Source organism: Gorilla gorilla, chromosome 15 (genome assembly GCF_029281585.2).
Source record: "Gorilla gorilla gorilla isolate KB3781 chromosome 15, NHGRI_mGorGor1-v2.1_pri, whole genome shotgun sequence".
NCBI lineage: Eukaryota > Metazoa > Chordata > Mammalia > Primates > Hominidae > Gorilla > Gorilla gorilla.
Window position 1 is genome coordinate 67,761,909 of NC_073239.2, and position 27,706 is coordinate 67,789,614.

At 43.0% G+C, this 27,706-nt stretch overlaps 1 protein-coding gene and 1 long non-coding RNA gene across 13 annotated transcripts in view; one reads left to right on the forward strand and one right to left on the reverse strand.

Moving 5' to 3' along the window:
• Window positions 1-25,414, reverse strand: part of NIN (ninein) — a 111,264-nt gene extending 85,850 nt beyond the window's left edge. For 3 of the 12 annotated variants that reach the window (XM_055361493.2, XM_019010029.4, XM_063698293.1), the window contains exons 1-4: window positions 25,217-25,406; window positions 24,665-24,718; window positions 16,094-16,297; window positions 933-1,014 (exon numbers count right to left, since the gene is read on the reverse strand). In XM_055361493.2, the coding sequence (XP_055217468.2) occupies window positions 933-1,014; window positions 16,094-16,276 (265 nt within the window). In that variant the 5' untranslated portion in view covers window positions 16,277-16,297; window positions 24,665-24,718; window positions 25,217-25,406. Of the gene's footprint in view, window positions 1-932; window positions 1,015-16,093; window positions 16,298-17,394; window positions 17,518-24,664; window positions 24,719-25,216 lie in introns of those variants that run through there. The other 9 variants (XM_055361487.2, XM_055361490.2, XM_004055158.5 and 6 more) reach the window with 7 other exon arrangements.
• Window positions 16,034-17,724, forward strand: LOC109023267 (uncharacterized). The gene is made up of 2 exons (XR_002002662.3): window positions 16,034-16,171; window positions 17,395-17,724. It is a non-coding gene; the product is annotated as an uncharacterized lncRNA (long non-coding RNA).
• Window positions 25,415-27,706: the final 2,292 nt, after the last annotated feature.

Below are 27,706 nucleotides of genomic sequence, written 5' to 3' on the forward strand. Positions count from 1 at the left end.
AGATATAAAAGTTTCATTGTCCCCCAAATTCCTTCATGCCACTTTGTAGTCAACTCCTGCCCCTACCCCAACAATCACTAATTTGATAAAACCAGACTGTACTGTAATATAAATTTCCACAGTTTTTAGACTTTCCTTTACACATCTACCATATTTCATTGATTTGAAGACACCTCCCCCCCCCACACACACCATATTTGGACACTCTGAAATGAGAATTTACAATTAATGTCATTTTACATTACAATTGGCAACAATTTTTGTTTTTAGAGATACATGAAATAACAATGTGTCTTACAACCTATGGTGCTTAGAAAAAAATCAGTGAAGTATAATATTAAGTCTTTTTATTTTGAAACATTCATTGAATACTTACTACATGCTAAGCATTCTTCTAGGCACTGGAAATACAAAAATGAACAGCATGGTCCTCAAGGAATTATCACTTGAGAGGAGGAGACAGATAATTATAATGTAATGTGATAATGTCTATAGCAGAGCATGATCCACTCACTATGACTAAGTAAAATTATCTCTAGACTGGTCACTCTTCTACCTTCAGGAAAAAATTTCCCCAAATCATATCCTTCCATGTACAAGGAAACAAGGATGAAAGCAGTTACCATTCAGCTTCACTCTACTCATTCCTCATTCCAAGAATGAGTTATTGCCACACCATCTGACATATTGCCTAGAAACAATCCAATTATTTTCTCCATAATACTATGCTGCTGTAGTAGAGAAGTCTCATTTTAGTGTGCAACAGCTGCAAAGCTTTTATGATAATATTGAAGAGAAGTCACCGAAAATAACTGCTCAATCTGTGAAAGGCAGATGTCCCCAATCCTTCATATACATGCTTCAAGGTCCCCAGATTCTTCCCCGGACAGCTTTTAAAGGGGAAGGCAGAGAAGAAAAGTGAGTGACCTTACCTGGTTCTTGAAAGTGTTCTTCATTTGACAGAGTTCTGGACAAGATGAGTATTAATGCTTCTTTAAATTGGTCAAAATGTACCTAAAAAAATTAAAAATAGATTTAAAGTAATTTCCACAGCTCTAAGAATGCAAACCTATCTACAAGGTACCAAAACTGTTTTCTTCCCATCCTGACAGCCTTGAAGTGAGTCATAATCCAATTTGTTGCCTTTTTCATTTCTCTAAAGACAGAAGGGAAAATAGGCTGATCATTTTGACACCTAGTGCCGTAAACATTCATATCAATATTTATTCACCCCAAAGGAAAAAAGCTATATAGCAAAATCCTCCTTATAAACTCAGAAAAAGATATATTTTAAACTCTTAGCTGCTTTTGTTTTTCTGTACAAGACCAGAAGAGAAAGACGTTAGGCTAGACATTAGAAAAGCCTTCCCAAGCAAATGATCCAATGTAACGATGTCCCAAAGATGCTTTCGTATCTTGAGATATTCTAGAAGGGAGTAAGCTGTCTTTTGAGGATGACTTGAATATAGTCTTCCTTGAGGGAAGGTATGTAATATTTATTTCCCAAGGCCTCTGTGATTCCATAAATAAGCAAAAATCAATAGCAAATGCACAAAGGATAAAAGAATCTTAAGAAGTATTTTCCTGAATTCTTAAAAAATAGAGTTATCTTGACTGAAGTTGGAAAGAACCTGAGTTTTATTTAAGTAAATAGTCAGAACTAGGATATTACTTTGTTGAAAAGGTAAAAGCATTTTCTTTATGGCCAAGGATATTCTATAACTTAGATGTATGTAATCTCACCTTGGGATTTCTTCTCATCACAATTCTAGTTTGATAATGTGGCACCTATTGACATAGAACCCCCATGTAAATACAAAACTGGTAAATTTGTAGTTTGTTCTGCTATGGGATGGGTCTGTTTGGATGTCATTACAAAACACTGCCTAGAGGTTTAATATAGGTGACAGATAAACTTCCAAATCAAATTTACAAAAGCAGCAAACTTCATTAGTTATTGAAACAGTGGACAAAAAATCATATCATGTCTTATCTATGCAAATCAAAACAAAAGAGAGGAATTCATTTATATGTCATAAAAGATTTATATGTCATCAAATTGTATCTCCTTGCAATTTACCACACTCTTCCAAAGTATATGTGATTTCTCTACCATGTTAGTTTTGATTGATTGGAATTACTTACTGAAATCATTAGATTATATTGCATATATTCAAGGTGTACAACTTGATGATTTGATATATGTATACAATGTGAAATAATTACCACATTCAAGCTAATTAAAATATACATCACCTCACATAATTACCTTTTTACAGGCTTAAAAAATCTACGTAATCTAAGGAGCCAGAGCAGAAGTCTGTCAAGGAAAACCAGGCACCTGCTGAAGATCCAGGGAGGCACAATCCTTGAAAGGGTAAACGACTGTAGAAAGGTAGGCTATGTTAATTAAGTTTCACAGCCAAACATCCTGGGGGAGGGAGGGGCGGCCAGGTCCTGCTACTGTCCCAGTCAGGGATAGGCTCCAGTTAACATGGGCAAGGCCAGCTTCCCAACCAGCCAGTTCACAAACATCATGCACTCAAGAGCTCTGGCACTCAGGCCACTTGACAGGCATCTGTGAATTTCTACAGAATCATTCATTCTTCTCAGGGAAGCCAGGAACAGGGTTAGGAGGACACACAAAGGCTTTATAGCTAGGTGGGTCCAGGCTCTAACCCTAGCTCTTCCTTCACTGCCTGATGTGAATTGGAGACATTACGAAGCCTCTCCAAGCCCTAGTTTGTCTGTCTGGAAAACTGGGGACATCTAACAACTGATATTTATTATTCATTCAATAAATATTTATTGAGCAGCTGCTCTATGCCAGGCACTGTACTTGGCCCTGGTGACACAGTAGTGAATGAGAGTGACAAGTCCCTGTGCCACGATGCTCATAGTCTCAGGAAATGTCACAGAGAGTCCAGGCAGCTGCTAAGAGCACTGCATGTATTTTATGGTATTTATAATACCACTTCCCTGTGTTAGGAAGATAAAATGAGAATTGGGTAAAGTATCAAGAATGTCCTGGGACTGTTAGATGCCCAGCAAGTGGTAGTTAATACTACCAATAGCTATAGTAATAGGGGTGACTGACTGTTCCCATTACTTTTATAAAGAATCAGGGCCATGGCCAGGCACAGTGGCTCACGCCTGTAATCCCAGCACTTTGGGAGGCCAAGGCAGGTGGATCACTTGAGGCCAGGAGTTTGAGACCCGCCTGGCCAACATGGTGAAACCCCGTCTCCACTAAAAATACAAAAATTAGCTGGGCGTGGTGGTGTGCACCTGTAATCTCAGCTACTTGGGAGGCTGAGGCAGGAGAATTGCTTGAACTTGGGAGGTGTAGGTTGCAGTGAGCTGAGGTCAAGCCACTGCACTCCAGCCTGGGTGACAAGAGCAAAACTCCATCTCAAAAGAAAAGAAAAAAAGAATCAGGGTCATATTTTCAAGCAAAGCTAATAGCCATGAGAGTGACCAAGATAGCCAAGAGTGAGTGGTGGGGGCGGCAGCAGGGAGGTCTGAGGGCCTGCCTTCTCCTCCAGGATCTGCGGAGTTGCCCAGCATCAGAGAAACTGATCCAGTTTGCTATATTTAGGGACCTGTAACTCTAGGTTTCCTCTCTCTCTTAAGGATATTAATGGAGGGGACTGAATGAAACGTAAGTCTCTCCTTGCTAGAGTTACAAGTTGAATATAAAGAAGGTTCTCTTTCAAAAGGAAGGTGTTTGGAAGATTTCAGATTCTTTAACTTGACTCCGTGGGTCTCCCTGGGGTCTTCTAATGGTGTAAGTTTTGATGGAGGCCATTGGAAATAACCTTCCTGAATTTGGTCCTCGCATAGTTCAATTCATTGTTTGAAGGTCACTCAGTAGTGCACGTACCTGAATTTTACTTTCCCTGACACATGACAAAGACATCTATAATCTGGAATTAATTCTAATAAACTTCCAAGGCTTTACATGAGGCCTAAGTATCCCTTGAATATGGTATGACAAACACACAAGCTTTTGAGACTGTATAAGCTTCATTTGTATGGAGTTTATTTCACAGCCTCACCTATCTGGAGTACTACAGACAACCAGGAAAGAAACACATGGGGTCAAAAGCTGAGGGAGGTGTCATAAAGCCCAGGCACTCATCCTGTAGAAAATGCTACAGGACTCTGTAATCCCAGCACTTTGGGAGGCCAAGGCGGGTGGATCACGAGGTCAGGAGATCGAGACCATCCTGGCTAACACGGTGAAACCCCATCTCTACTAAAAACACAAAAAATTAGCCAGGCGTGGCGGCGGGCGCCTGTAGTCCCAGCTACTCGGGAGGCTGAGGCAGGAGAATGGCATGAACCTGGGAGGCAGAGCTTGCAGTGAGCCAAGATCGGGCCACTGCACTACAGCCTGGGCGACAGAGTGAGACTCCATCTCAAAAAAAAAAAAAAAAAGAAAATGCCACAGGACCAACTCAGTATTTTCTACATTCCTACTCTACCTGATTATTATAAACTTCATAATCCTGCTTCCCAACTCACTGCAGATTGGAAGCAGGAAATAAAAGACAGGGGCACTCCAAGCTAAAAGTACAAGAAGTAATTATTAACATATTAGCCAGGTGTGGTAGCGTGCACCTGTCATCCCAGCTATTTGGGAGGCTGAAATAAGAGAACTGCTTGAGGCCAGAAGTTTGAGACCAGCCTGATAACACAGCAAGACTCCATCTCAAAAAATATAAAATAAAAAGAAGCAATTATTGACATATTGAGATGGAGGAAAGATATTAACCATCCTCCTTCAAACAAAAATAAAGTATAATACTTCTTACAATTTACAAAGGTGTTTTTAAAACTCTATTTTTTTTTTAATTAATTATTTTTTTTTGAGACGGAGTCTGGCTCTGTTGCCCAGGCTGGAGTGCAGTGGCGTGTCTTGGCTCACTGCAAGCTCCGCCTCCTGGTTTCGTGCCATTCTCCTGCCTCAGCCTCCCGAGTAGCTGGGACTACAGGCGCACACCACCATGCCTGGCTAATTTTTTTTGTATTTTTAGTAGAGACAGGATTTCACCACGTTAGCCAGGATGGTCTCGATCTCCTGACCTCGTGATCTGCCCACCTCGGCCTCCGAAAGTGCTGGGATTACAGGCGTGAGCCACCACGCCCAGCCTTTAAAACTCTATTAAAAACTACATAAACTATAAAAAAAGACAACATGTGCATTCAAAAACTTAATAGGCTGGGGTTGTCGCATGTATCCATGCTTAGTGTTGAGGCAAGGATTCATTAAGTGAATCCTGAAGCTATTACTTTTTTTTTTTTTTCAGATGGAGGCTTGCTCTTGTCACCCAGGCTGGAACGCAGTGGTGCAATCTTGGCTCACTGCAACCTCCACCTCCCGGGTTCAAGCAATTCTCCTGCCTCAGCCTCATGAGTAGCTGGGATTACAGGTGCCCACCACCACGCCCAGCTAATTTTTGTGTTTTTAGTAGAGACTGGGTTTCACCATGTTGTCCAGGCTGGTCTCAAACTCCTGACCTCAGGTGAGCCACCCGCCACGGCCTCCCAAAGTGTTGGGATTACAGGTGTGAGCCATCGCGCCCGGTCCTGAGGATATTACTCTTATAACACAGAAGAAAAACTAATGGGTCAGGAGATTTGAAATGATCAAGAACAATCTAGTTGTATTTAATACACTCTTGTATATGATAAAACTAAAATTTTAAATCCCCAATGGTCAAGCTTTTTTTTTTTTTTTTTTTTTTGGTCTACCATTAAATGGGGTAAAAGATCCAGGTATTAAACAATTTTATGGGCTTTTGCAGTAGCTCACGCCTGTAATCCCAGCACTTTGGGAGGCCAAAGCAGGCTGATTGCCTGAGCTCAGGAGTTTGAGACCAGCCTTAGCAACACAGTGAAATCCCATCTCTACTAAAAAAATTTACTCTGGGAGGCCGAGGTGGGCGGATCACGAGGTCAGGAGATCGAGACCATCCTGGCTAATGTGGTGAAACCCCGTCTCTATTAAAAATACAAAAAATTAGCCAGGCATGGTGGCGGGCGCCTGTAGTCCCAGCTACTCGGGAGGCTGAAGCAGGAGAATGGTGTGAACCCGGGAGGCGGAGCTTGCAGTGAGCCGAGATCGCACCACTGCACTCTAGCCTGGGGACAGAGCGAGACTCCGTCTCCAAAAAAAAAAAAAAAAATGTAGCTGGGCGTGGTGGCAGTGCCTGCAGTCCCAGCTACTCAGGAGGCTGAGGCAGGAGAATCGCTTAAACCCAGGAGGTGGAGATTGCAGTGAGTTGAGATCACGCCACCGCACTCCAGCTTGGGTGACAGAGCGAGACTCTGTCTCTGAACAAAAAAATTTTTTTTACGAATGTGGGTCATGGATAATGCTAGATGAATGACGATATTATCATAGGTTCATTCTTTCCTAGACATTTTGTCATTTGAATCTCACAATATCCATGTGACACAGTCAAGGCAGAGACCCTACCTCAAAATTGAAAGGTGAGAGGTAGAGAAGGCATGCACCAGGACTCTGACTGGACTCATCAGAGCCCAGCAAGCCTGCCTGGCTCAGGCCCACTTCCCTCTTGGTCTGACCCCTCAGGGAAATCCCTTGCTGCTGGAAGTCAAATCCTCAAATTTCACACGAAGCCACCAGGTGTAAAGCACACACCAAGTATCAGGCAGGATCAGGAGATACATGATCAAGAAGACACATAACCTCTGCCCTCGAGGAGTTTATCAGCTACCCCATAGATTCCAGAAAGTAGAAGGGTGGAATGGGGAAAAAGAGAGGAAGGTTTATTAGTAACTACAAGATAGAAGCTGGTATGTGCCTGAGAGAGACAAAAGCTGGTAGGGGCCTCTGATAAACAAGCATGTCCTACTTGGCCAATAGGGAGGAAAAGAGGGACAGTTTTGCAACGCTTGAATTCTCTCAAATCTTCACAGACGGAGATTAAAGGTTTCCGAAATTTATTTATGATGTAGTAAATCAGCCTCATTTTAGATGAAAACGGGCTCTATAAAAGATTAAACATGATTATTAACTCAGAGGCTCTTCAGAGCCCAATAACGTCTACTTGGTTGAATTCCTCTTTTCCCAACAAAAAGTCCGAAAATTCACACACCACACAGCAGCTGGCCCAAACCATTAGAGCAGCTTAAGTCTTGCATTGATCTTTATTTTCCTTCTTGCAAGTGTAGACACTGGGCCCTTGGATTTAAATAGCAGTAAATGCCTCATCTTTCAAAGAGATAGTTCTCTTGTGGAGGAGGCGACCGCTATTTTCCATCAATGCTCATGAATACTGATGTGGTGGAAAAGCCCCTTAGGACACAACCCAGAACCAAAATGTTGATGAACACCACCACCGGTGGGCTAACTATGTTCAGCAACTGCAATGTTTTAAGTACCATTTTTCTCCTCCAAGGGAGCTTTACTATTGTATTTTGTTAAAAAGTAGAAATCTTCATAAATATACAATACAATTAAGTCTCACAAGGTAACAAGTTTCCAAGTTGTGCATACACTGGTTGGTACCTCTTCATTTGAATAATAATTGCTGCCATTCATTTTACAAGCATTCCTATACCTTGTATGCCTCAACGGGCGGTTTGCAGCAATGGGAAAATTACACGACTGACGAAAAATACACATGACATTTAAACTAAATTAAGAGGAAGACCAGTCAAGTCTGATATTTTTTGTCATGTGTCACCACCTCTTAGGAGAAATTTACCTCATCACTTTTCCTCTTCACATTTCATATGAATGCTTTTTTAGAAACGCAATTTGCTTTTTTTTGAAAAAGAACTTAAGCACCACACAAGAAACAAATTCAAACCACACACACAAAAAAACCCTGTAACAGGAAGTGGAATAAGGAAACTAATGTTGCATAAACTCATCTCGTGCAATCATGGAGATCAAATGCAGTTTCCACATGTGTGCAGGCACTACTGGAAATAGACCCAAGGTGGGAGAACTCAAACTAGCACTGAACAAGGTGAGTTTATGAAACAAGACAAAGGTCTATGTAACTAATACAAACTTAGTAGATTTGTCTTTACTAATATAAAGAGATATTAATGAAAGAAGATTCAAAACATTGTGTTAATTGAAACAGCTACGGAAATATGGACTTATCAGAAGTCAATGCACGGGAAAATGCTTACAGCATTATGCAAAGAGAAATGACATAGACTAAAAAAGAGGCAGTTTCATAATGAAAGATACACTTATATTTTATTTTAAATAAAGTATTCAGGTCATTGTAACTTGAATTGTTAACTTCATATTATTATATTTAATATTCATTTATTAAATTATAATATTGTAACTTAATTTACTGCAGACAATGTAGAGAGAGGCAAAGGCTATTTTAAAAGGTAGGTTTATAAAACCTAAAGCAACTATATGAAGGTGTACTCCAAGACTGGTCCAAGGAATCCTGTTTACAGATGGAAATGAATTCAAATCACCACCACACAAGAGAACTTCTAGCAAATCTACTCTTCACTCTAACCATGTTTCTTGGTAAATCATTACCAGGAAGTCACTATTTATCAAAGAGCCATTCTGGGTGTGTAGAGGGTAGGGGAAAGGAGCATACAGCCAAATACAGCAAGTTAACGGTGTCCTTGGCGCTATGATAAGCCTTTGATACACACAAATCTTAGTCCACCTTCATCACAGTCTTGTAAGGGAAATAGTCTTCCCATTACACTGAAGAAAAATCTGAGGCTCAGAGTATTTAAGATAACGTGTTCATATGGTTAAAAAGTGGCAAGAGCTGAATAGCCAAGACAATCCTAAGCAAAAAGAACAAACCTGAAGGCATCACGCTACCCACTTCAAACTGTACTACAAAGTTACAGTAACCAAAACAGCATGATTCTGATAGAAAAACAGACACATAGACCAATAGAACAGAATAGAAAACTCAGAAATAAGACTGCATACCTACAACCATCCGATCTTTGACAAACCTGACAAAAACAAGCAGTGGGGAAAGGATTCCCTATTTAACAAATGGTGCTGGGAGAACTGGCTAGCCATATGCAGAAAATTGGAACTGGACCCCTTCCTTACACGTTATACAAAAATTAACTCAAGGTAGATTAAAGATTTAAATGTAAAACCCAAAACTATAAAAACCCTAGAAGAAAATCTAGGCAATACCATTCAGGACATAGGCATGGACAAAGATTTCATGACAAAAATGCCAAAAGCAATTGCAACTAAAGCAAAAATTGACAAATGAGATCTAATTAAACTAAAGAGCTTCTGCATAGCAAAATAATCTATCATTAGAGTGAACAGACAACCTACAGAATAGGAGAAAATTTTTGCAATCTATCCATCTGACAAAGGTCTAATACCCAGACTTTACAACAAACTTAAACACATTTACAAGAAAAAAACAAACAACCCCATTAAAAAGTGGGCAAAGGACATGAACAGGCACTTCTCAAAAGTAGACATTCATGCAGCCAATAAACATGAAAAAAAGCTCAACATCACTGATCATTAGAGAAATACAAATCAAAACCACAATGAGATGCCATCTCATGCCAGTCAGAATGGCAATCAATAAATAGTCCAGAAACAACAGATGCTGGTGAGGTTGTGGAGAAAAAGGAACACTTTTATGCTGTTGGTGGGAGTGTAAACTAGTTCAACCATTGCGGAAGATAGTGTGGTGATTCCTCAAAGATCTAGAGGCAGAAATACCATTTGACCCAGGAATCCCATTACTAAGTATATACCCAAAGGAATATAAGTCATTATATTGTAAAGATATATGCATGCATATGTTAATTGCAGCACTATTCACAATAGCAAAGACACTGAATCAACCCAAATGCCCATCAATGACAGACTGGATAAAGAAAATGTGGTACATATATACCATGGAATACTATGCAGCCACAAAAAGGAACAAAATCGGTGGGGCATGGTGGCTCAGGCCTGTAATCCCAGCACTTTGGGAGGCTGAGGTGGGCGGATCTTGAGGTCAGGAGTTTGAGACCAGCCTGGCCAACATGGAGAAAGCCCATCTCTATTAAAGATACAAAAAATTAGCTGGGCGTGGTGGCATGCAACTGTAATCCCAGCTACTCGGGAGGCTGAGGCAGAATCGCTTGAACCCAGCAGGCAGAGGTTGCAGTGAGCTGAGATTGCACTATTGCACTCCAGCCTGGGGCGACAGGGCGAGACTCCATGTCAAAAAAACAAAACAAAACAAAACAAAATGAACAAAATCATGTCCTTTGCAAGACATAGATGGAGCTGGGAGCAGTTATCCTCAGCAAACTAAAGCAGGAACAGAAAACCAAACACCGCATGTTCTCACTTATAAGTGGGAGGTGAACAATGAAAACACATGGACTAATTGGCAGGAGGTAGGGGGTGGGTGGGGAACAGCACACATTGGACCTATGAGGTGGGGGGAGGGAGAGCATCAGGAAAAATTGCTAATGGATGCCAGACTTAATACCTAGGTGATGGGTTGATCTGTGCAGCAAACCACCATGGCACATTTACCTTTGTAACAAACCTGCACATGTACCCCAGAGTTTAAAATCAAAGTTGAAGGGAAAAATAATGTGACAAGAAGTGGAACTTGAATCCAGGACTGCCTTCAAAGCCTGTGCTCTAACTGTATACTATCTCCATGTGGTGGGGGTAGTGTTTGGGGAGCAGGGTGAGGGAATGGAGATTCACTTTTGCATATTTGGAGTTTGAGGAAACTGTGCAGATATGTATTCAAATGCAGGGGCTGGGAAATCCAGGATCCCATCCTGGCACTGCCTCAAATGAGTCATCTGACCTTGGAAAAGCCAAGGTTTCTCTGTCAGATGAACTCTGAGGTCTAAAATCTGAGACAGACACTGAAGAACTTTAAGTCCACTCTGTCCAGACAGGAAGCTACTCATAAAATTATCTGTGAAATAATGATGAAATCTAATGAGCATCCCTAATCACAGAAATAAGGCATTATAAAATCAGGTCGGTAGAAGAGAATGGCCATTTAGCATTTGTTCCCCCCTGCCTGTTCTAAGTCCAGGCCTTCCCAACAGCTCTCCCATCTCGATCCCTGTCACACTAAATATCTCTGACAGACACAACGATGTACTGTACACAAAAACGCACTTAATTCTGCAATGAGTTTGATGAGAAAGCATTAATACAGAGTCAAAGCAAGTTGAGCAGTCTCCTAATCAGGTCTTCTTGTTTATAAATGGGGAACCACAGACCCTCAGGAGTTCAGACTTAGAGACTAGATCCAAGTCTACATATGCAAAAAACCTCCTCCTAGCTATCTTTTCTCTCCCACAGCATAGGCCATTTCCCTTCGCCGATTTAAGTCTCCCTAGCCTCCCTTCCACAAATCAGAGACAACCAGTCTGACTTTTGTATGAGTTATATTATGACAACCCCATCAGCAGCACCACTATTACAAACTAATGGTAGTTAATATTGAATGTAATTTTGCATACAGAGAACAAGTCCAAATAAGCACTACAAGAAAGTACTTCTCCATTTTTGATTTACACTTCAAATGATTAAAATGTATATAAGAAAAATAAATCTTAAAAAGCTTTTGAGTTGGAAACAAATCAACCACATGAAATTTATCAAGAAATTTAGAAAGAACCTCAAACCCTTTCAGAAATGTAAGAAAATTGAGCTAAATTATATATATTTGTACAGCTATCAAATTTTAATACTAAAAATTTCAACATGTCTTTGATTACCAAAGTCCATGTACCTACCGGACTCTAGAAACCAATGGTGATTCTGCTGCCTGGAGGCTTATTCTCACTTTAAAGTGTGCCAGGGACATAGGGTATTTCAGCATCCAAATTCATATTAAGAATATAGCAATGCAACTCCTCAGAACTTCAGGGGCTGTTTTGTCTCAAAGTTGGTATACTACGTAAGGAGTTTTTGAAACGGAATCTCGCTCTGTCGCCAGGCTGGAGTACAATGGCGTGATCTCGGCCCACTGCAACCTTTGTCTCCCGAGTTCAAGCAATTCTCCTGTCTCAGCCTCCCGAGTAGCTAGGATTACCGGCGCCCACTGCCACGCCGGCTAATTTTTTGTATTTTTAGCAGAGACAGGGTTTCACGGTGTTGCCCAGGCTGCTCTCGAATTCCTGAGCTCCAGCAATCTACCTGCCTCGGCCTCCCAAAGTGCTAGGATTACAGGCGTGAGTCACCGTGCCTGGCCAAGAAAGCATTTTTAAAACTGGATATGGCCGGGCACGGTGGCTCACGCCTGTAACCCCAGCACTTTGGGAGGCCGAGGTGGGCGGATCACGAGGTCAGGAGATCGAGACCATCCTGGCTAACATGGTGAAACCCTGTCTCTACTGAAAATACAAAAAATTAGCCGGGTGTGTTGGTGGGCGCCTGTAGTCCCAGCTACTCGGGAGGCTGAGGCAGGAGAAAGGCGTGAACCCGGGAGGCGGAGCTTGCAGTGAGCAGAGATCGCGCCACTACACTCCAGCCTGGGCGACGGCGAGACTCTGTCAAAAAAAAAAAAAAAAACACTGGATATAACTAAATGTTTCAACAAAACCAAGGCAAATTATCTTCATGTCCTGATTTCTAATAAAGGAGATAGAGAGGTATGCAGAAACACTTCATTTAAGCATCTACAATTAGTATGATTGCTTGGATAAAACTTGGTTCATGGTTCCCCTCGATTTTTGTAGTATTTGCTCCCCGTGCTACTCATTTGCCATGTATATTACCCGACTAGATTGTAAGTTTTTCGGTGTCTTGAGAAGCCCCTTGTGATGAGGCCTCATCTAGCTGACAGGTGCTTAACTGATGACAAAGATATGATGGAACTCTTTTCATAACCTAGTGGTAAACACATATCGGCAATATCCCTTTTCCTTCAAATCAGGGATCCACAAGCTTTACGCATTTCAAACACCTGTACAGTAACCACCTTGCTCAGGTGAATATGGTTTCAAGCTATAAAGCAAGACAAATGAATTGAAAAATAATTTGGGGGAAAATGACCTATTGGTAAAACACATAGAAATGGCAAGTTGATTTAAGTTGCTTTCATTAACAACTATTAAACATTAGGCCTCAAAAAAAAAAAACAAGTTATTGAAGATGCGTTGTAATATTTAAAAATAAATACACAATGTTTGCATTCCTGGTTGAGCGAGACAATGCTTTCCATCTTCTTTTTCAAGAAAAAAAGGATTAATTCAGCCCAAGTCCAATAGAGGTAAGGTGGATTTGTATTTGATTTAAAAATTATATTCATTAAGATAATTCAGCCTAAGTCAACATGGAGGAAACTTGGAAGTTGTATTTGATTTAAAAATTATATTCATTAAGATTTAAAAGACAAAATTAAAGCCAGAAGCATCCAGGAAGTTGACGGATACTAATGCAGCCAAAAGCCAACTTAATGGAAAACTGTAGTTTACAGTAAATGTAAATATAAATAACTTGGACCCTGATATGGTTTGGCTGTGTCCCCACCCAAATGTCATCTTGAATTATATAGCCCCCATAATTCCCATGTGTTGTGGGAGGGACCCAGTGGGAGATAATTGAACTGTGGGGGTAGTTTCCCCCATACTGTTCTTGGGGTAGTGCATAAGTCTCACGAGATCTGATGGTTTTATAAGGGGTTTCCCCTTTTGCTCGGCTTTCATTCTGTCTTGCCTGCCACCACGTAAGGTGTGTCTCTCATCTTCTCATTCTCTCTCACCTTCCACCATGATTGTGAGGCCTCCCCAGCCACAAGGAACTGGGAGTCACTTAAACCTCTTTTTCTTTATAAATTACCCAGTCTCGGGTATGTCTTTATCAGCAGCGTGAAAACGGACTAATACAGATCCCATGCCATAAGACTACAGGAATGCCTGACAGGCAGGACACACACAATACATATTTGTTGAATTAATGAATAGATTAATATATTCAGATTTGTTATGCTACCCTTTCTTTCTTTCTTTTTTAATTAAACCAAGCTGCTAACCCTTATAAGTTTTTCTACAAATATCTTCTAAAGAGAAGAAAGATGACTGGCAGTAAAAACCACTTATAATTTTACAACTATAATCCCTACTGTATGCATCATGAAAATGATAACACTTGGATGGCTCCAGTGAATCCTATGGCATTTTTTCTTATAATTTAAAATTATAGACCATATAGAGTATCTTGATAGCATATGGCCAAGTCTGTGTGATCATCTGAGGAGAATAATTTGGTTTCATTAAAAAATGCAAATTTAACAGTAGTGCATTAACTCATGCCAACCCCCCCACTCTCAAGACTATCACCAGGGACCTCCCACATGAAATCAATATGCATCCATCTATTTAACTTTTATCACTGGCTCACTAAGTAAATATCACACTATAGACCACTTAAGTATTCATTATTCAGGCAAATAGCAAGCGTCAGAAGCAGGCTGGTAGTGTCAAGTCGTTAACAAATCAATCAATAACTGCTCCCTGTTTGAGTCTACCAAATGAGGGCAAAGATATGCAACATCTGGAGAGCAAAGCATTGACCTGCTGCCAAGGTGCAGTCTGTTTACGGCGTGGCATTCCATATTTACGCAGACTCTAAGAAAACCACTCAAGGAAACCTTAGTTGTATCATGCCTTTTCAGACTTTAATGAGCATTAAAACAGATCAGCCCATTGATACTATCCTTTAGACACCAAAAGTACTGAGATCCCCAAGGACCATACTGGGAGATGCCAGTTTTTTTGCTACCCACAGAGTCTAAGACTGAGGCGGAACTGGAAAATATGTGAGTGCATGAGGAGCAAATGGTTCAATCTTCGAAGCTTCATTTTAAGATTATTAAAGCAAGATTTTTAGCATTTTATGGGGACCACATGTATTTATAGACAGCTAACCCTCCCCCCGCCACAAGAGGCCAAGAATGGCTCCAGTTTTTGCAAAGAAGTCACATATTTTTTTCAAGTGTGAGTCCCATTTAACATCACACTCATGTGCCAAGTGCCTGAGAATATCATCTTTTGCACATGAATTTCAGGATGATGGCTACTCCTGTCTGTCTCAGGTTACAGAAAGCCAATACATGGTACTATATCTGAAGTCACTTACCTCTCTCGTCAGCTAAAAGACAGTGAAAATGAAATGAAGAAAAGGAAGCTCAGTTACTAGAATAAAGTTAAGCCTCACGACTGCTTCCTCAATTTATACGTGATAAAAACCAGAATGAAGCAACAGACTGCAAAAAGTGTTGTCCATCTTTTTCTCTCATCATTCCAAAATCCAAAAGCAAGAGACTTGACTCAAAGCCATATAAACCTATTGATTATAAATAGCTATTAATTATAAATAAGGCAAATAATAAAAGCTATTAATTATAATGAGGAGAATTGAAGGCAATCTCAGGTCATGGCAGATCAAATATCCACCATTGGCAAGAGGAAAAAAAGACCCTCTCTCACTTCTTACTCACATCTGTGACTTGATCTATGGTAATAACATGACTATTTGTCGTCAAACACAGAGGTTAACACTGGCGTGCACACACACATCCCTGCTGGAAGCAAGTCGTGCTGGGTTTTAAATGAACCTGCACTGTATTTATTTACCCTGCTGTCTTATTTCCTGGGTAGAAGGTTTAATTAATACTTCACCCAGAAATAATCCACACAAGAAATAGCTTCACTGGGAGTAAAAGTCATAACAATAGCTTTCTTACTGCATTTTCTTTCTCTTCAATGGAAATCTCACCCTCCTCCTTTCTGTCCCAGTGATGAATGTGGAGTCAATAAAATAAACCACAAAGAACAAGACAAAAGCTGGAAAACATCCTTTCATTACCTCTTTTTCTTTATCTAAGATGCTCACTGTACACCATAATTCCAGAGCACAAATTAAAGCAGGCTCTTGGTCACCCTAGCAAACTGGACTGTGATGTCACACCCATTACATTCTTCTTTTTATCATGTAACAGCCAGGATGCTAGAAACAAGTTGCAACATGTGTGGTCTGCCCCACCCCCAGCACCCCGGCAGAAACCGCACCCCACTTCCCATAGCCATGTTCTTCCCCAGACCTTACCCTGCCCAAGAGGTTGTCCTGAAGTAATGTCTGCTGCAGCACTGGGGCCACCTCCTCCAAGCTCAACATGTGGCAAAGGTCGGTGAGTTCCTCCTGCCCCAGGGACCCTGTGCCCGTCGTGTCAAAACTGTCAAACAGCTCCTTGAGTCGGGCCTCATGCTGGTCCTGCTCCACCTCATCCATCCCATAGCCCACAGTGCTCACCTGTGTGTAAGACAGAGACAAGGACAGGTTGTGGCAGCCTCTCCAGTCCTACCGTGGTCACCACCTGGCACATTCCCCTTCTCTGTACCCCACCAGTCTCTAGGGAATGCTTGGGAACACCCAGTTTCTGATGCACCCCATAGCAAGACCCCCAGTCTCTGTAGGACCAGCCCTGGCCAGTGACACTCCTGCATGCACTCACATCAGGGGCATATACATAAGCTCAGATCACACTGGGAGCAAAATTACCAGAATGAGAGGGTCACGTACAGTAGAAGACACCCTCCTCTCTTGCCTGGTTCTCAGGCGGACAGCCAGACTGCCAAACTCAAGGCTGAAGGTGGTTCTCTCCCAGCTCTTCTAGCCCAGGATTTTAAGAAGGTGAAAAGCCACTTTGACAGCAAGACTATTCAAGTGAACTAATTGTTAGCGCCAGCAGACTGCATGGTCAGAGCTTCCATGCTAGCTGGCAAGCTTTAAACAACCTGCCCCGATGCTGCAATCGGTCAGCGTGGCCAAGCTGATTCGCTCTACTTCATTCAGCTTAGATAGCCCCCATCATAGCTAGACTGGAGGGCTGCAGCAAGAGGCACTAAATGAACACAACGTCTGCTACAAAACCACCTCCCTGTTTTACATGAAACTAAATGCCTTTTACACGAGTTCCTCAAAAAGCAACTCAATTAACTTCACTGGTGCAATTACATGAGGTGTGACGGGAAGAATATTCCCAGAAGCTTGCTTTAGTCCCAGCGAGTTTTAGGTAATGCTTAGTTGCCTAGAGAAAGGGGAAGACACTATTTCAACCTTTCAGACAGTGAGGTTTAAAGGAGCCACAGACTGGTTTATATGAATCATACAGCATCTCAGGGAACCTCCACTCACTAAAGCATCTCATCTCTTTATGCCTGGTTAACCTGTGTTCCGTCTCTCTCACCTACCCATACTCCAGGCTTTCCGTTTTGCCACTGTCCTTAGGATCAGTAAAAACTTGGAGACGTCAATAACTGAGTCATTTTTGTTAAAAATATACATCATAAAATTCCAGGTAGCTCGTATTTTACTAATGAAATCTGTTTTTTTTCCTTGCATGACAGTTCATTTTTAATATGCTGGATTTTCCGATGAAAGCCTGAAACCTGCACATCTGAAGATGCCTTCGCCATGATGCAATGGATGCCAAACACGACACACACCCTTGGGACGGTGACCTCAGCCATCTGCAACAAGGCTCTCAGAACCAGTCCTTTGACTATAAAAAAAGCAGCAGCTTTCACTAACCAAGCATCTTTAATCCAAGCCAAATTACAGAAAACTCTCTAACTTAGAGGTGATCGTCTGTACGGCAGATCATGACAACATGAAAAACGTAAGCTAAGATGTTGAACACAGCCAGAACTGAAAATAAAAGAGCTTTCTAAAACAAATCAGTGTTGCTCTAGGTTGTGTTTGCTTTCTTTCCATAGACAGCTGTTCAAAACATGACAAGCTACAACAGGGCCACGATCTTGCCAGGGGTTTCAGCAGAACTGGGTGGACACAGAAGATAAATGTGAACAGCTCTGCCATACAGCTCAGTTTTTACTGGGGCCACTCATTAAAGTAAAGCAACATGGCACAATTTTGGTCCAGGTTCCTGGTCTTGGACAGGTCTCTTCTCCTAATTATCAGTTTTTCTGTTACTAAGGTGCTGCAGGCTCTGGCTGTCTTCCCAGGATTGGTCTGTTGGGTTAACTAATCACTATGTAAATGTTTTCAAAATAAGTTGAGAGTGTTATATAAACATCAAAGCCTCAGAAAAGAAACACCAAGTTGTTATGCAAAGCCACAGGAGTTAAGAATTTAGACAAGGCCAACACTTCGCTAACGAGATTCACTTAGAGTCCACCAGTTAATTGTCAACTAAGATCTGCTCAGAATCCCCAAGGTGCTCCAGGATTTTCAGTGTTGCGATAGCTCTTAGTCTCACTCTGAGTTTTACAGTCCCCTGGGCTGTTATCTGACCGACCTCATAAAAGCAAGACTCTTCTTCTGCTTGATTTTGCATATATGTTTAAAAACTCAATAGCAAAAGAATTCTAACACTTCCCTTTTTAAAAATTATTTTTAAGGGGCGGGGATTTGTCCATCTTAAACCAATGAAAGAGAGGAATAAAACACTGATGTACTGAGAAGCCCTGATCTTATCCACGGTGTCGAATTTGATATACTATCATGCCCCACTCTTTGGGAGGTCATTGGATATTCACTAAATCAAACCTCTTTCATTTTATGGCAGCTTTCTTTTCTTTGTCTCTTTATTTCATCTCCTTCCTTCTCAAAACACTGTGCTTGACTGAAGGGGAGACAAGCACCACCCCTGTGGAACAAATGCTCACGCTGAAACATCCAGGAGATGTTACGCATGGTGACAAGTTGTCAGTGCTCATCTGGCACAGAAGGCATTTTTACTGGTTGATATTATTTCCCAAATGTTCATCAGTAATTTCATGTGCAAGAATTTTTTTTCTCCCCACTTGGCAGAAAGTTCTTCAATGGTAAGATCCACGCTCCTATTTCTTTTATATCTTCCCCCAAATGCATACTACAGTCAGTCTGTTCTTCATGCCAGGGATTTGGTAAATATCATGGATTGACTTCCTGTATGGATCACTCCTTGAGAGGAAACGTACCCTAAATGAGGTCTACAGAAATGGGCATATGAGAATTTTGGAATGCCTATTTCATCCACCTACACACCTCCACTTCCCCCATCCCACCCTTTCTCAAAGGCATTTTCAGCCTCATAAGCAAGAAGTAGAAAGCCAACACCAACTGCCAATCTGTACCATGCAGCGCTGTCTGAAGTTTAATTCAATAGGCTAGTAATTAAGTAAATGGATTCACAAACTTCGACTGCATTGTCTTGCTATGGGATGAAACTTTGGAGGAGAATCTATACTAAAACCTTTCTCAAGTCCCCTCGATTACAGCATGAGAATAACAATATCCATCTGGAAGGTTTGTTCTGAGAGTTAAATGTGGCAAGCAAGCGCGAGTGGCTAATTCCAGAGAAAGCTGATACAAGAGGGAATTTAAGATAACCAGAAGAATACCTGCAGCTACAAAGGAGTGGTAAACTGAAGAGGAGGTAACAAGTGAATTATCTACAGATCTACCTCCAAAGAAGCAAAGCAGGAGATGTGAAATGCTATAGAACAGACTGAGAATGGGCAGGGAGTGTACTATGTATATAAACATCATTATATAACTAAATGATAATGGCAGCAGGTAATGTTCAGAGCTTCCTCTATCTTTAAAAGCAGGTTATTGATAAATTTAATGTCAAATAAAAGCAGAAAGCTGCACTGTAACTGGGAATTACTTCTGAACATTTACTATGAGTCTGGCCTAAACTAAGTACTTTATGTATATCATTTCATTTCATCCTCCCAAATCTTAGAAGTGGATCTTCTCATTTTCCCATGCAAGATGTAGAAATTGGGGCTTGACAAAATTAAGCCACTGTCCAAGGATACAGCATTAATCTCCTTGAACAAAATGGGGGTGGAGCCAAGATTTGCACTCTAGTGTGACACTCAATTATATTATCCCTCAATCCTACACATGCACGTAGAACACATGAAGGAGACCTCTGAAATGATGCCACTGGCAAACCACTTATCTCCACCCTTATGTGTTAGCCAGTTGAACAGTACTAAGCAGTAGAAATTCCCACAGAACACTCCATGGCCACAAACTTTTCCAAATTGGAATTGAGAAGCAGAGTTCCTTCCTCCCTACCTCCCTTGATCCATTTATTGAATAATTATAGCCTACAAGGCACCAGGGATATACAAATAGAATACACATTCCCTTTTTTTTTCTAAAGCAGCTTTGGGATTTAGGGCATGAAAGAAATAAATGCTTATATAAAAATGATCATGAAGGGTCCCACGTCTTCAATAATGGGCATTGTCCAGGAACTGATAATTCGTAAATGACTTCCCCTGAATAAACACTTAAGTATGTATAATCTGTGCAATCCAGTGCTTTTCAGAGTCAGACCCTAACCGGTATCCACCAGAGGCAGGAATCTTACTCAGAGATTAAGAAAGTTACATTTTGAGTGAGAAATTCTCCTTCAAATTGCAAAGAAGAGCTCCAGTGTTACGAAGCCTGCCATAATAAACCCGGGCCTCTCCTCACCATCTACCTTTCCAATCAAATTGTTAGAAGGCTTTATGACTCTTTCGGAATGAAAGAACCAGTATGGGCAATATTTTGGAGTTCTAACTGGGGATGGTTAAATAAGAAGCAGATGCACAGAACCATTAATCAAAACATTTACCACTCAATAACCACCCATAATGACAATTATTCTGAGCATTTTCCGTCCAAATAACTCAAAATAAGGCTGCCAAAATGCTGCCGACTCTGACAGTGGTGTTCATTACCCCAGCTGATGAAATCACAGTGCCAAATAGGACTGCAAACTAAATAGGTGGAGGTGTGGCTAGAATCATGAGTGGATATGTGGATTTATGAACTTTTCAGTGTTCAACCAAGGTACAGAAAGGAGCTTGTAAGAATGACACCCCAGCTAAAGGGGACGTCTGTTCTGGGCCAGAGGGAGTGAAAAGGGGACAAAGTCTGGCGAGTGAAAAGGGGACAAAGTCTGGCAAGTGAAAACCAAGTAATAAATATGCACAATGCTAGAGCCCCTAGCCCAGGCCTTTTATTTCGCATCCAGATGGTTCAGCAGCTGAAGAGCTCTGCGGAATGTCTGCATGCCCCTCTCGGCTCAGCTGCTTTCCTTGAGAGGGCATCATAATAGATGCTTTTGGACCTGTGTGCAGACATAGCTGTTGGGGGTCCACAGACTAGGCAGTGACCACCAGTGACTCATTTACTTACTCTACAGCTGACGTGATGAACACCGACAAACCCCACTTGGGCAAAGCTCTCCATTTATGCCTTTAGCTTTCACCATTTGGCAAGTCGGAACCTAATAATGCCAATGATCAAATTAAAGTGTTCTTTTTCTTCTTTCTTTTCTGCAAATACTTTAATTGGCTGCACAGATTTTCAGGCTCACCATATTGGACTACTTTCAGTATAAAAGGAAAGAGTGACAAGGATAAATTCAAGTTTAGTAAAAGCTCAATAGAAAAAGCAGTTGCAGCCATTTACGAGTTTATATAGGAGAATACTTCCGCCAAAAACCAGTGCTGCTTAGCAGCAAACTGATTACTGTCAGAATGCCTCCTCTCTGCTCAGTGTCTCACTTCTAGCTGGATACCAAAAGCACAACAATATCACTGTGAATGAAATCATGATATAAAAATATAACACGAAAGCTTAAATGCACAGGAAAAAAGTCACATTAAATACATTTGAAAAAATGGCTGGGAGCGGGGGCTCATGCCTGTAATCACAGCACTTTGGGAGGCTGAGGCAGGTGGATCACAAGGTCAGGAGATCGGGGCCATCTGGCTAACACGTTGAAACCCTGTCTCTACTAAAAATACAAAAAAAAAAAAAAATAGCTAGGTGTGGTGGCGCACACCTGTAATCCCAGCTACTCGGGAGGCTGAGGCGGAAGAGTTGCTTGAACCTGGGAGGCGGAGGTTGCAGTGTGCCGAGATCATGCCATTGCACTCCAGCACAGGAGAGAGCGAGAAACTCCGTATCAAAAAAAAAAAAAAAAAAAAAGAAAAAGAAAAATAACAACCTTTGTCAACTACACTATAATATTTAACTAAGGCGTTTATTCAAAAATGTAAGCAACCTTTATTATTTTACTATCCTGAAGGATGTAATAAACCCATGCTTTTGTTCAACCTAATAACTGGTACATTACCCAATCAAGTAGTTAACTCAGGTTAGCTACAGGAAAAAAACAAAAAACAAAAAAACACAACAACAAAAAAAACGCCATTAGCCTGGCACAATGTGCATTCAATAACCTGTAATCAACTACTAAGTAAATTACAGAAGCAGAAAACAGAGCTGCATGTTTGTTACAAAAAAAAAAAAAAAGGAGAAAGCTTATAACAACTTCCACTTCTTAAGCCATATTGACTCACATTAATTTAGGATGCCTGAGGCTATGAGTATGGTACCCTGAGGTGTAAGTGAAGGTGATCTTCTCTTCTCACGTCTATGAATAATATTTTCCCAACTTTGTTTTTAAAGTGAGAATTAGGGTATAGATAGATGCTTTGTAATTTTTCCATCCAAAAGCTTGAATAAATGGTTAATTGCTGACTTAAATTGCAATAAAGAAGTGTCCTAATTTCAAACAAGGATGCTCACTTTCAGAATCTCACAATCTTTTCAAAATTCTATTTTATTCATAAATAGGATAAAAATCTTTTTGCAAGCTTCACTAAGTCTCTCCATAAGCCCCTGCCCAGCAGATGCAAGTTCAATAGCTAGAATTCAAACCAGATAATTTATTGGCTTACAAATGAATTGGCATCTATAAAAATAAGCCTTCTAAAAAGGCTTCACGCTGTTTAAATCCTTCTAAAATGCTCTGGCTAAGCTTGCCCACCCTTTATCAATGTAAGACTGATAAAATGCATTTTCATTATCAACATAAAATGGAAGCATCAAGATAGTTGAAATGTTAGTTTAGAAAGTCATTTGCAGTGACATTTAAAACAATTTATTTGAACATTTGACTCATGATAAGAATACTGCCTATTAAATTAAGATTGGCTGTTCAGAATTCACTGGAGCCCTATTCTCCCCCTCTGTGACAGTTAACATCTTTTGATATTAAGGGTCATTACACATCTAAAATGAAAAAGAAATAAGAAAAAAGAACCCCACGCCATTCTGAGCAAGTGCCTATTAAAATGACTGATCCTTGACATTTTAATGCAGACTGTATGATGGCTTCCTCTCTATTGCCCCCTGTGAAGTCTTTCCCTGTATTGGTAATAACTTTGCCTATGTCCAACCCTGTGGAACATTCATCCTACCTTTTCCCCACTCTGCAGAATGCTTCCCTCTAAAGAATCACCAGAGAACAGGGAAAATAAACAAATCTGCAAACAAATTCCCGGGCAGTTCACATCACCTCCCAAAGGACACTGACAATAGCTGAAGAGACCACAACACACAAACTCGTTTTTCAGCCAGTCTGTAATGTTCCTCCTATACACACTCTGGAAATCCTCACAGCCCCCTTCAACTCCAGAGCAAGAGCCACCAATATTCCAGGTCAGCCACCTATATAATATGCTCACCACGAGAGAAGACTCAAGGTAAAATTAAACTGACAGAAAAAAGCAATTTTCCTTGTTAGATCATCAAGCCTCCGGAATCATGCAAACGTGTGTATGTTATGGTGTTTACGGGGACCTAACTGAGAAACGTCGTGGTTCCAGGGGCTTCCCTCATGTGTCAGGATGGACTTTATCAGGATTCTCATCCTACAAAGCTACCATGTCAGTCACAAAAGACAACTACGCAATCTGTTTCGATGTAATAAATTCAGGAGTTGAGCTGTATGGCAAGCCCATCTTAGAAGTCCTCAACACCAGGAGAGGATCTGTCCTAGTTAGGTGCAGAAAGCAGATCTCATAATATCCAAGTTGTCTGGAAACATGATATATGGTAGGGCAGTCTTTCCAGCTCCCATTTTGTTGGTGCCTTCACCTCGGGTTGTCAGGGCTGGGGTTAGGGAAATTGCCTCTTTCCGTCTCTATCTCTTTTAACTTCGCAGCGAGAGCTGGAAGCAGTGACTGTTCCCATCACCTAGTGTCCTTCTGTCAGGGGCCGCTTCGGTAGCTACAGAAGCCTAGCCGCTGGAAGCTTCCTTCTCCGACACTCCATACCTCCATGCCACACCTTTTAGGCAATAACCAAATGTCATTTTGTTCTTTCCCCTTCTCCTGGACATTACACTGGGAAACTGTTTACGCGCATCGACCCCACACACCTCCAAAAATCTCCACTTTCCGGGCTCCAAGCAGCTCTCCGCTACTCAGACAGCCCAGGCTAACACCTCGGGTTTCCCCATGCAGTTTCCTCTTCAGCGTCTCAATCACAAGGCTGTGCGGGCGGCACATGTCAAAGGAACCACCACCCCTTCTGCTCCCTCGGGGACTCAAGTCTGCTCTCGGTCAGCGCACAGAAGCGGCTTTCAGCTCCGGGCAGGCGGCCGGGGCGTCGGGGTTACTGGAGGTGCCCAAACCCAGCGGTGCTGCCGGGCGGGGAAGCGGAGGTGCGGCCGCAGGACAAGCGCGCCTCCCAAGTCCCTGGCCACCTGCGATGCGTCCTCAACTCGCCTGCCCATCGCCACTACCAGAAACCTCAGACACCCCATTGTGTGGGCAGGCAGCGCGTTCCCCCGGCCCCGCCGCCCTCGCCTACCTTCTGTCGGTCTCTCCGGAGCGCCCGCACAGCCGGCCGCCCGCCTCCAGCGCTCTGCAAAGCGAAGGAGGACGCTTTGTTAGGGCTGGAGAAACGGGACAATACTTCGCAGCTGGCGCAGCGGTTCCGGGCGGGCGTCCTTCAAAAGGACGCGAATGGGGACCCGCGTGAGCGTCATTTCCATATGTAAGGGGCCAGCTCTCACAAAAGCGCGGCTCTCGGGGGCCGCGGGCTGCAGCGCGCATCCTCCCCGCCCCCGCCGGCCCGCCCCCCGCCCGCGCAGCCCGCGCAGCCCGCGCCTCCGGGACCGGCCCCTCCTCCCGCCTCCGAAGCAGCCCCGTCCCCGCCTCGTCCTCCCGCCCGGCCGCCGCTTCCTCCCGGCCCGCAGGGGTTGCGCCCCGCTGGCCCCGGACCCCAAATGGGAAGCCCCCGAGTGATCCGGTGCCCAGTTCGCTCCGGGCTCTCAGGGCCTCGCCGACGGCGCGGGGGCAGCGCGAGGCCTCCGTGCACCCCCAGGCCGTGGGTCCGGGTCCCCGGGGTTGCGCCACTTACTGCGTCCCGGGGCTCAGGCGCCCGGCGCCGCCGCGGGAACCATGGCCGCTGGTGCACTCCGGGCTTGGCGGCGGCAGCGGGACGGCCGCGCCCAGCGCGCTCGGCTCCCGGCTCGGCCGCGGCCACCCGGAGCTCTGGACGCCGGGGAGGAAGGGCCGGGCCCGCGCGGGGAGGAGGAGTCAGGGCGACGCCGGCCCCGGCGCGGCTCCTCCTCTGCGGCCCGCGCGGCTCCGGCAGCCGAGGGAGGAGCGGGCGGCGCCGCCTGAGCCCTCGCAGACGCGCCCTCCCCCTCCGAGCGCCCGCCTCCGAGATCTGAAGTTAGAAACGCCGGGGCTCCGGGTGCGGGTATAGGAGGCTGGCGCCCCGAGGTCGCCGCCGAACTGGGGCTGGCGCTGCCACCCTCGCCCCTTGCCTGTCCGCCTCCCTTTCTTTCCCAACACGCCTACACTCACCCGCACCGCGAACACTCGGGCCGCAGCGTCTTCGCGCAGAGGAAGGGCCCCCGCCTTCAGCAAGCGGGACTTTAAGGGGGTGATCCCTGTGCCTCTTCTGCTCCCGGGCGGCCCTGGATTTCCCAGCCCTCGGGTGTCGATTGGCCATCAACATTGGAAAGGGTGTTCAGGAGGCAGAAGGGCTCTAGAAGTGACTCGGAGCCCTGTAGAGCGAGCGCGATCCTCCTGCCGGGTCTACACTGGCTTCCGCACCTGCCCACCACGTCCTCACAGGCTCCCGCCCCTGTGCAGCCTTCTCCGGGTGAAGCTAACCCTCGGTCGCAAGCCACACAGGACGGAAACTCCTTGGAGTTGGTGGTTCCCAGCCCAACAGTTGCTCGATATTAATCGCCTCCTACCTACCCCAGAGTCTCCGTTCTCACTCCCCCATCCCTACACTTCTGATCTCATTGCAGTCAAATAGGATCCCAAGTCCAGGCCATGGTTCTTTTTGAGCAGCAGGGTTAAATGTGTTGCCCTTGAAGGATCCGCCTGATGGATTACAACCCACAAGTCTGGTTATTTTAGCAAGAAACTGGTGATTCCTTTTCTACCGAGAGAGCAAGCAATAGACAAGAGGAAACCAGCATTCCTTGAGAATCCAGTGTGCTAGAAACTCGACAGAAATTATCTTCCCTAATTCTCACATCACTCTTAGGAGGCAGACATTATTTTGCAGATGAGGAAAATGGATCTCCCAGAAGTCAAAGAGCTTCCTCAGGATCACACAGCAGGAACTCCACGGAACTGAGATTCAAAAGCAGATCACATATGTGGCAAAATTGCATAGAACTGAATATACACTCACAAATAAGAGCACGTGAAACTCTCATGAAATTTGAATAAGACATTTGGACTACACTAATGTCCATTTACTGATTGTAATATTGTTCTACAGTTATGCAAAATGTTACCATTGAGAAAAATTGAGTGAAGCGTCTATAGGGAATCTCTCTATTATTCCTTACAACTTCAAGCGAATTTACAGTTACCTCAAAAAAAATTTTTAAAAATTTTAAACATCTCAGTCTTATTCAAAAGCCCAGGCTCTCTTCTTTCAACACGGTATATAAGCGTGCCTGCAGAATAAGAGAGATTTATGCTCCTCTCTCCTTTTTAAACAGTCTTGAATAAGTACACATACACACACAAACACACACACTCATACGCTGTATGCATGGTTGTTCAGTCATCCAGTAATAATGATACAACACACACACACACACACGCAGTTCATTAAGAGGTAGCTAACCTGTTACCAGAATACTTACATAGAGGTCATCTTGTAAGACAGACAATAATGCTCACTGGGCACTAAAACAGCCAACAGTCTTGGAAGGTAAGAATGAAGAGGTGTCTTTCTTGTTTCACCTAATCTCTGCCATGGAAGCCTCATCCTACTGGTTACCTCTCCAAGCATCGCTTTTTAACCGGCAAGAATCCTTAAGGATGATATTGATCATTAGTTTAAAACAGTGATTCCTGGGGGTCAGGGGATATTGGAAGTGGCATTCACTCCCTGTGCAGGAAGATCAGAATTGCTGGGGGTTGTGTAATTTGAAAAACACAAGATGCGCTTTCTTGAGAGGAGTAAGTGGGGTGGAGTTAGCCCTGGGACTGGGAACTGGGATCACCTCCAGCCTTGCTACAAAGGAGGGAAAGCATGGAGCATGGTTACTGCGTGGTGTGGGTTGGCAAGAGCAATCCTACCAAGAAAGATGATTTATTTAACACAATGGGCCTGCAATTTGGTTTGCACTGAGCAAATGGTTAGTCTTAGTCCAAACTGGAGTCATGGGAAAAAAAAGCAGAGACTTCCTTTAGAGCCCATTACTTGATCTTTTCTCTGTTAAACACAAAATAACAGCAGAAGTAGCAACCAGGCTCCAGTTCTACATTATAACCAATATAAGAGAGAAAAGAAGAAATGTAAATGTTTATTCAGAGTTATCACCCTTTACAAACAAAACTTCACTCTTATCTGTTGCAGCTTATCTGC